Here is a 10,875-nt window from a genome sequence, read left to right as displayed (position 1 = left end):
AGTCAATATCTCAACGGATGTTTGTAATTTGACGCATGTCAATTAGCCAGTTAAAACAACACGTAAATAACATAAAATTTACAAGCAGTGTGATGTAGATTGTCTGATTGTGTACGACTGCCATGATTGAACAATACACCGCGGTCCTTTATATTGTAAGAAGGACAGGTAATGTCACTTTCGAAAAAGCTGGTAAGTTCTGTCCGATATATCTTGCAATTCGGGAAAGGTGAAAAGTGATACCTAACATATTCCGCGTTTCTCTTTTTCGAGAAAGCTGATGAGTACTGTCTGTTACATCATGCAGTTCTCTGTCTCGAGAAAGCTGATAAGTGATTCATGACGTAGCCTGCAATTCTCACTTTCGAGACAGCTGATAAGTGTGCATGACATGAACCTGTGATTCTCACTTTCGAGAAAACTGATAAGTCAACATGATATATAAAGCGATTCTCGCTTTCGAGAATGCCAATAAGTGATGCCTGACACAACTTGCGGTTCCATTTTTCGATAAAGCTGAGAAGTTCTGACATATATTGCGATTTTCTCGCAAGGGATAGTTAATGGTCGATACACGATAAACCTTACGAACTTGTATTTTCACGGATCTCATGTATGGGAAAGTCACTTTCGAAAAAGCTGGTAAGTTCTGTCCGATATATCTTGCAATTCGGGAAAGGTGAAAAGTGATACTTAACATATTCCGCGTTTCTCTTTTTCGAGAAAGCTGATGTGTACTGCCTGTTACATCATGCAGTTCTCTGTCTCGAGAAAGCTGATAAGTGATACATGACGTAGCCTGCAATTCTCACTTTCGAGACAGCTGATAAGTGTGCATGACATGAACCTGTGATTCTCACTTTCGAGAAAACTGATAAGTCAACATGATATATAAAGCGATTCTCGCTTTCGAGAATGCCAATAAGTGATGCCTGACACAACTTGCGGTTCCATTTTTCGATAAAGCTGAGAAGTTCTGACATATATTGCGATTCTCTCGCAAGGGATAGTTAATGGTTGATACACGATAAACCTTACGAACTTGTATTTTCACGGATCTCATGTATGGGAAAGTCACTTTCGAAAAAGCTGGTAAGTTCTGTCCGATATATCTTGCAATTCGGGAAAGGTGAAAAGTGATACTTAACATATTCCGCGTTTCTCTTTTTCGAGAAAGCTGATGTGTACTGCCTGTTACATCATGCAGTTCTCTGTCTCGAGAAAGCTGATAAGTGATACATGACGTAGCCTGCAATTCTCACTTTCGAGACAGCTGATAAGTGTGCATGACATGAACCTGTGATTCTCACTTTCGAGAAAACTGATAAGTCAACATGATATATAAAGCGATTCTCGCTTTCGAGAATGCCAATAAGTGATGCCTGACACAACTTGCGGTTCCATTTTTCGATAAAGCTGAGAAGTTCTGACATATATTGCGATTCCCTCGCAAGGGATAGTTAATGGTTGATACACGATAAACCTTACGAACTTGTATTCTCACGGATCTCATGTATAGGAAAGTAAACTGTTGTGAATTTGATTATATCTCCTAATACAAATATTATCTGCATAAAATTCATTGTATCCCTGACATCCAGTTTACTTACATAGAGAAAAAATACAGCTTCTCTGGTCCCAACAAGTTAAAGAGATTAAAATGTCACTGTGAGACATGATAACAGATTTTAGTATATATGCAAATGTTCAACCGGTACAAATGTGTAGTGTAATTCGGTGTGCATATAAAGCTGCATCGAAACTAATCTTATTAGATTAGTGGTCGCAAAGGCAGATTCAGTTGTGTCCAGCATGGTAAGGGTTAAATCGCATATAAATGACGCAATACATTTTACTAATCTCGGAGAAAACTAGGAAGAAACTAATTGATAACGGTCAGTAACTGTACACTATTCACACCTGGAAAGCACTGGTATTTTCTATAATAGAAATAAATAAAGTGTTATATTCAAAATACGCCATTGATGCTTAAGTACCGATCGCATAATGTTCAGAATAACAAACTCAGTATTATATACTAGCATAGGTTAACCGCCAAGAAGTGGACGGAATAAACAGTGCTATACTGCCGGAACAACATACTTGTACATAGAGATAAAACGTGAAAAATGAAATCCAAAATAGGACTAACTGGAGAAAAACACTTAAACGTAAAAAAAATAACATAGCAACTAACAATATTAAGAAAACGTTTCCATTACATGTTAAATTTGAGCGCACAACTTTACACAGCAACTAACAATTTTAAGAAAACTTTTCCATTACATGTTAAGTTTGATCAAACAACTTTACACAGCAACTAACAATTTTAAGAAAACTTTTCCATTACATGTTAAACTTGAGCACACAAATTTACACAGCAACTAACAATTTTAAGAAACTTTTTCCATTACATGTTAAATTTGAGCGCACAACTTTATGTTCCTAAGATGATATCTGTTCGAGTGGCTAACTTACATGACCAATCAAAAGACATAAGTAACATTTACCACCACAGGTGGGTAAGAATAGACTCTTAGACTCTTAGACTGGATACTATGTTAGAGATCCAGTAAGAATGCATACCGGCATATTTCAAGTTATGAGAGCACAACACCCCAAAACAACGATTAAGAAAAAAAAGTTCAAAACAGCGGTTTATACCAGGTCGGTAAACAAAGAAAAATCTAAAGGGCGGGCTATTGTATCAACATCAGATTAAACAACATGAACAGAAACTTGCTACATTTAGAAAAACAATATGGGTATGAAATGTATACTATTGTTCATAGTAACAGAACGTTTATCTTGATTATCGTTCTGTTTCAAGTTAAAGTTGATGAAGACTCACATTGTTAAATTTTTCACTTATATTTTCATGTTCCCTGATTCATAAAAAATTTTATATTAAAATTCCTGGATGGACATTTGTAGTAAGCACAGCTCTTAAAGTGGTTGGGGTAAATCAAACCCTTAAATCGACGAATTTGGATTTCACAAAAATCGTCGAATGATTTTCGTTCAAATTTCATTTTTGCTCTGTGTAAGGACAGGTGTTGTCAATAATTAGCAAGTTCATTTTTAAATGCACTAAAAATAATTTCATCTAAGAAAGAAGGTCAGCTTTAAATAGTCAGCGGCCATCTCGATTTTCCTACCTAAGATATTCCTCTAATCATTTCCGGAGAAACTTTCTCTGGACCTGTCGCGCACACAGTCATCCCTCAGAGATTTATTAATCGTGCGCCGTAGGGCCGTTGTGACTCTGTTTAACCGTGTCACATAACTTAGTTTCAGTTTCTTTTTGTGGTGGGCGTACTTTGCGATGGATTGCTCTATAGCAGTGTTTGAAGTGCTCTGTGCTCCCGGGAAATCTAACCTTACCTTTTATTTATTTAGATATTGGCAGTAACGCAAAATTAGTTACGGATAATAACTGGTCTCCTTACTCATAGATACAACTGTATGATTCAATTTTAAAATAACATGTTTGTTTTAATACCCGATATGTCCTGCGTTTCTCCCTTTCGGAACAATTGATAAGTTCTTCTGAGCCCTGATATATCCAGCGATTCACTCTTTCAAATTAGTAAACAAGTGCTGCCTGACATTATGCGATTCCCTTTTGGGAAAGCAAATATGTAATAAATAGTCGTGATATAGTCTACGATTCTCCATTTCGAGAAAGCTGGTAAGTGTTGCCTAATATATCCCTCCATTCACACTTTCGGAATGCAGATGATGCTGTCTGGCAAATCCTGTGATTCTTCCATTTGGGAAAGCTGTAAATTAACGTACTTCGTGATATATTTCGCGAGTCTCCCTTTTGATAAAGCCGAAAGGTGTTGCATGACATATTCAGCGATTCGCCCTTCCGAGAAAGCTGATAAGGGATTATAAGGGGTGCCAGACATAACCTGTGATGCTCAATTTGGAGAGAGCTGACAAGTACTGTCTGACATATGCTGCGATTACATATACCTTTAGGGAAAGCTGAAATGTTGTCATGCGATATTTCTTGACTGGACGGTTGATATACGATAGATATCCTTTTTGGTTTAAACTTGTATTTTATATTTAAGGGAAATACCTATTGAACGATCGAACTATATACTGTTTGCATTTAAAGAATGATACTAATTTGATTTTTATTCTGATAATTTTACAGTTTTGCAGTATTATGCGATTTCCCGCGATGTTTAGAGGATTTTAAATTTTGGTATGTTTACGTTTTTAATACCTTTTATATTGTGTTAAAAATTTTAAGTACTTATATGTCTTTGCACCATGAAAAATAATGCATTTATGAAAGAAACGCTGGAAAAAAATGTGGACCAAAATTTCTTATTTATCAAAAATCACTTTGCGTTATAAGCGTTAGGTCGGAATTTTCTAATTAGATACTAATTACCTTGTTACAATTATAATACATGTTTAGTTGTAACTAATATCCGTTACATGTTCAAATCTAAAAGCTGTTTGTGCAACAGTCTTGTGACAATGGGCGTAAACGTATGACCTAGCATAATAAGAATTAACATATCAGGCAATCTAATTATTTAGACAATTAGAACAATTACCAAGCGGACTGTCCTTTGATAATTATAAGCACTGTGTAATTATGTTGAGATTACTTATAGATTAGCATTAACTGAATGTTACACAATATAATTCAGTGTAAGACAGATACAAAACCAGAGCTATTGTATCTGTTGCACATATAATAACATTAACAGAAACTCGGAACATTTAGACAAATATAAATATGAAATATTGTAAGACTGTCCACAGTCTCAGAACATTTATCTTGATTATCCTTCTGCTACAAGGTAAGACTCATGGAGAGCCACATTGCTCCAAATTTCACTATGAAGAACAAACTTTAAAGAAAATAATTCATTTGGAGTTCCAAATGGAAAGACTTAAGTCGGAAATGGAGAACACACAGAAGCGTACTATGGATATGTTAAACGAACTGGAAAACTTCAAAGAAACGCTCTCAACTGAGTTCAATGGCATAAAAGAACAAAACAGACTGGACTTAGAAAACCGATCTGAAGATTTTAGAATCTTAAAAGGTAAGTTATTTTCCGTCTCTTAACTCAAGGTTCGCCGATTTTAACTTTTGCAATGCACATATGCATATTGATGCTAACTCTGTGTCATAAATTATTCGTTGAAGCCATATCAAGAGTTGTGTACTATGTATTTAATGTGGAAGTCGGGTTATAATTATTTTATATGACGTACCAAGATTTGAAGATTTGTGTCGTAACTCAATAAATTGAATTCACTGAAGCAGTAGTCAGGTACGCGGGACAAAATATGGTTGGTGCAAATTTTAAAAAAAAATGAAAAGAAAAGTATCGTCAATTTAATGAATGAAATACTTGACAATATATTGTCTTTTCTGTCGCGTTATAAGTATTTTTATAATCTAAAAATCATGCAAAACACGACGTGTCATATAAATGTCTAGCAGATAATATACATTACTCGTTTTTAGTCGAAACTTAACAAATTTGTGAAAGAAAAACAGTAAGTATAAATGTTATTCTACATGTTTATCAACGTGTTTGATTTTTCTTCTTTTTTTTTGTGTAGATTCAGTTTCTATCCCAGTTATTGCATTCCAATCAAGGAATCCATCTACAATCAATCCAAAGTCTGGAGACAAGATCGTTTTCACAGTTACACTGCACGATTCAGCGAATTCTTACGACAACAAAACTGGGATATTCACGGCTCCTGTCTCTGGAACTTATTTGTTCAATGTTCAGCTTTGCTTAGCAAGCGGTACTAAATATATTCATTATGCGATATATGTTGAATCTACAGCCGTAACTAACACACTTCTATATGACTCTTCACAGCGATTTTGCAACAGTGCCACTGCTATCGTTTACCTTCGAAAAGATGACGGCGTGTATACGAAAGCGATCTCTACTAATGGTAATGCATTGCGAGAAGCAGGTTATGAGTGGAACATGTTTAGTGGAGTTTTGTTAAACAACAAATGAGCCGCGCCATGAGAAAACCAACATAGTGGGTTTGCGACCAGCTTGGATCCAGACCAGCCTGCGCATCCGCGCAGTCTGGTCAGGATCCATGCTGTTTGCTTTCAAAGCCTCTTGCAATTAGAGAAACCATTAGCGAACAGCATGGATCCTGACCAGACTGCGCGGATGCGCAGGCTGGTCTGGATTCATGCTGGTCGCAAACCCACTATGTTGGTTTTCCCATGGCACAGCTCAAATAGCGTTGGATATTACGACTGAATAACATTAATTAACTTGACAATGACACAATTTACGTCAAAAAATACGGACTTGTCTCTGATGTCTCTGTTATTTCAGTGTTTGCCGGGGAAATATTTGAGCGTTGATTTCGAAGAAATTTATAAATTCTGTATGAGAAAGTTTTAGTAATACATTTAATAAAAGTGCTTGTTTACAATATGGAAACGAATAATTTTGACGGCAGATTGGGACTCGCTTTTACTAGTTACTAGCTCCGTTATTGACCGTTGAATCAAGGAAACAAAAATTAAACTTTTCAAGTCAACATAGTCATATAATACAAACTTGGATTCTGTTGGTATAAAAGATATTTTTCTTTGTTGTCAGAAAGTGCTAGTGATGATGCGACAGGATGAAATACAATGTATACATATACAAAGGAAATAACATAGTAGTGAGACACTTCAGTTCTAATCTTATAATAGGTGGGCCGGTGGTCTAGTGGTAACACGCTTGACTGTCAATCCAGAGGTCCGGAGTTCGAATCCCGGTCCAGGCACTGGAAATTTCTGAGATGCTCTTGAGTGTCTCCCACCTAACTAGAGGCCTGTACTGGTTCTTCCCAGGAAAGACGGCTTCGCGTGTATCGATGCTATACACCGGGCACGTTAAAGAACCAGACTGTCTATTCGAAAAGAGCTAGGCTAAGTCTTTCAAGGATAATTGAATACTAAATTATTTGCTATGACAGTTGATTTTAGAAATTATTATAATTAACCATGCTCTTAAAACGTCTAAATATGTCGCTCTTGTTTGGGATAGAATTGGCGCATAGCCTCTATTGAGATAAGGAAAACTTTCTTCATATTGACATTGAAACATTATCTGAACATTAATTGATCTTAATATATTAAGTTATAGATAAACTATTGTAAAACAATGTTCAGAAAGTGAAAAATAAAATTTTATTTTCGAGGGATGTACCTTTAAAGCATTCCAGAGATAAATGTACATAAACATTATTGTATTATCTTACAGATTCATACTTAAACGCTTGGTCGTTCTATGACAAGCTTATATCATCGGGAGATCTTATATCAGTCCTCGTATAAGACCTTATTTAAGTTACTTTGCGTAAGAGGTGAGGATTATCTTTCTTGTAAAACTGTTACTGAATCAGATATAACTGTTTTTGAACACCTCCTGTCAGGCATGATAAAAGAACGCCGGAACTGTCTTATGTCGGGATATTTCATGTTATCATATCTGTGTGCGGTGTTAACTTCTTGAAACAGTGTCTTATTATGTTAACTAGTAATGCTATCTTCTCAAAATGTGGTGTTAATCTGTCAAAACTATGTCTTATGTTAATAAACTATGATATCATGTCAAAGTGAGACGTTAACTTGTCCAAATGAAACGCTTTTGTTGTATATCAACTAGAAGTATAAGCTACCAAAGCCGCTCAGACCGTCTTGTATGAACTAGGCTTCCATCCGTACAAATATACGAATTGTGGACAGTCCTTGCTGGAACAACCTCCGTGCATTCGGACATAGCAAAAACATGTGATCGAAAACTTGCGATACGCTTGGCAACGCCTTTTAAAACACCTACCTCCATGCAGGAATATTGTCAAACAAGAATCTGCTAATATGGGGAAGTAACACTCTGCTGGAGTTTGATAAAACATGTATCTATTTGAGAAGGAAACGCCCTGTCAGAGTTTGGGCTGGAACCTAAAGTACGATTTTTTTGGCGGGAAAACTGCACGCGCCTTTCGTGCCGATCCTTCGGTAACGGTCACGAGTACCTTGACCTTATATTACATATTGGTGTAACATGTATGTTTTCTTGCAACAGAAATGCTTTAGATTTTAAATTTAGAAAATGTGTTGAACTGCAATCAGTGGAACTGTAATAAACTTAAAATGTTTACAACCAAATAAAAACGCGCGCTTCAGATCATACATGAATGACACCGTAACTAGCTCTAAGGTGCTTGAAATTATCGGAATTTCTTGATATATGTTTACGTTTACGATGTTCCAAAGAAGGGAGATTGTATATTTTTACCACCTTGAAATGTTTGGTCAGAAGCAGTATATTTTAAGGATGGCCTGGTGGAGTGTCCAAAGGTATCGCAAATTAGTTTGCAAACTATTGAATTTAGAAGATACATGTATATCAAACATTTAATTAAATTATTTTTCTGATATCAAATATGGTTATGGTATACAAGTTTACAATGTTTTTCATAATTTATCATATAAGGACATAGATCAACGTTCATTACAGGCGGCTCTCAGCAGAACGTCAAAACAACGTCAAATATTTTCAGATTTCAGAAACAGGTAGCAACGAAAATCGCTGTATATTTGTTAATTACGGGTCAACGTTCACGAAGCAAAGACTATTAATCTAAGTAAAGACTGTATTATACATATTCAGTATAAACTCAAAATGTCAAAATTTCATCTGAAGGCCCAAAGTCGCATGCAGCGGCTCATATTATTAAACTCTACTGCAACGCATGTGTGAACATGTACGTAATGGATATGTACATAAAGTCCGTACATAATGAATACGTATACTAAAATACATAAACAAATCAAACCACTTAAACAACGAAGCCAATACAAAAATATAGGCATAACGCCTTAGAACAGACAGTTTAGACAAATTAGAGTTTTAACCAGTTAACTGTGCATGAATCATAACTCTTAATTACGCCCATGCTACAAACATTAAGGAACGTGACAGTACATTTCATCCCCACCATCACTACCAAATCTACAATAAGATAACCAGAATTTCGAAAAATGTTACACTTTTAAATTGATTTTGTATTAACTTCAACGAAAGCTGTAGGAATGATATATTTTGGACTAATTATAAACTACGAGAGATAAATTAATTTTTTCAAACATAACGATCTTAGCCTGCAAGTAATCATTTAGCAGCGTCCGTAAAAGCACTGATGAATATTGCAAATGAAGCATATTTCCTCTGCAATAAATATTTCGAGGTGAAAATGGCCGATTAGGGATAATTTTGATAAGGCTAATGCGTAAAACGTATAATGCATACATCTTCAGAATCTACATAAAGCATCATTCGGATACAGTGTGCGAAATGGTTGATCGTGCTGTCACACTATCGCATTGTTTTGGTGCAGCCATTTTTAATTGTACACATACATGTTGTTTGGGTAGCCTATATTGCTTTTAAGCTTCTGATTACCATTAAGAAAGAATTCAGAGCATTGTAACAGTTATTAATAGTTAAGTTATTGTTAACTTACAATTTCAATAAATATTTGCATATTTCATCGTTTTGATAAGACTATGGAGATCTTTCTGATCAAATGACAACGATAAAATGATGCTACATTGTATTAAAGGTTTGTAAGGAATAATCCTAAGAGATTAGTTTCACTGAGACATCAGCTTTGTTATAAGAAAACCTTTCTTATTGTAACTGTCACTTGCATATACATAATTTAATGATGTTTCTATGTTTTCTGTTTGAATTTTTTATGTACTTTGAATGAAAATATAATTTAAACGCCCGGCTTAGAATGTGGAACAGCTAAAGGAGTTTGAGAAAAAAATAATATGGTTTACAAAATTTTAATCATAAATATTTTTTTCAAAAATTATTGAAAGATTTTTATATGACCAAACCCTCAACAAATCCCTATCTAACCATTAATTGTATGTGATTGTATGAGAGTATTCGATTCTCTCCTTCGTAATAGATGAAAAATGCGTTGTAGTCCTGACACATCCAGCGATTCCTTCTTTAGAGAAAGCTTATAAGTGATTCCTTAAATATCCTGCGACTCTCCCTTTCGCAAAAGCTGATAAGTGACGCCTGGCATATACTGCGATTCTTTTTTCCGATAAACCTGAATGATAAGTGATGCCTGACATACTTCAATTCTCCCCTTCGAGAAAACTGACAACTGTTGCGTGACATAACTTATGACTATCCCTTTCGAAAAAGCAGATAAGTGTTGCTTGACATATCCAGCGATTCTACCTTTGGAGAACGCTGATAAGTGATGCCTGACATATCCAGCGATTCTCCCTTTCGAGAAAGCCGATAAGTGATGCCTGACATACCCAGCGATTCTCCTTTCGGAGAAAGTTGATAAAGGTTACACGACATATCGCACTATTACACGTTTCGAGAAAGCTGATAAGTGGTACCTGACATAACCTATGATTCTTCCTTTCGGGAATGTTACTTAATATATGTTGCGATTCTCCCTTTCGAGAAAGCTGATAAGCGCTGTCTAACATATCCTGCGACTGACCATTTCGGGAAAGCTAATAAATGCTACCTGACATATCCTAAGAGTCTGCTTTTGGAGAAAGTTTATAAATGCTGTCCGATATATCGTGCTTTTCTCCTTGACAGGATAGTTAATAGCTGATACCCGATATATATCCCGTGTGTATCCCTGTCAGGATAACTAACTGCTGGTAACCAATAAATGTGTTTTGCATACCAGAACACGTACATTTAAGGGGACGCATATTGCTACATTCACAGTTCATACAGCAATGCGGAAGGGGTGCATATTCAAGAAATCGATGGTGGGAAAATAAAAAACATATTCCTAAACTGA

General features: G+C 35.7%; 1 protein-coding gene across 1 annotated transcript; it reads left to right on the top strand.

Moving 5' to 3' along the window:
* Nucleotides 1-4,696: 4,696 nt before the first annotated feature.
* On the top strand, nucleotides 4,697-6,032 carry LOC123531246 (uncharacterized). Its single transcript, XM_045312049.2, has 2 exons — nucleotides 4,697-5,078; nucleotides 5,605-6,032. The coding sequence occupies exons 1-2, from the start codon at nucleotides 4,766-4,768 to the stop codon at nucleotides 6,018-6,020; spliced, it is 729 nt and encodes a 242-aa protein (XP_045167984.2). The 5' UTR covers nucleotides 4,697-4,765; the 3' UTR covers nucleotides 6,021-6,032.
* The last annotated feature ends 4,843 nt before the right edge of the window (nucleotides 6,033-10,875 follow it).

This window comes from Mercenaria mercenaria, chromosome 11 (assembly GCF_021730395.1).
Source record: "Mercenaria mercenaria strain notata chromosome 11, MADL_Memer_1, whole genome shotgun sequence".
Lineage (NCBI taxonomy): Eukaryota > Metazoa > Mollusca > Bivalvia > Venerida > Veneridae > Mercenaria > Mercenaria mercenaria.
This window is presented reverse-complemented; position numbering and strand designations above follow the sequence as displayed.

What these genes read in the sequence shown, in the direction of transcription:
- LOC123531246 (XM_045312049.2), top strand. Translation starts at nt 4,766, where the DNA reads ATGAAATATTGTAAGACTGTCCACAGTCTCAGAACATTTATCTTGATT. An exon ending in AGATTTTAGAATCTTAAAAG is followed by an intron (nt 5,079 to 5,604) that starts GTAAGTTATTTT and finishes TTTTTTGTGTAG; the next exon opens with ATTCAGTTTCTATCCCAGTT.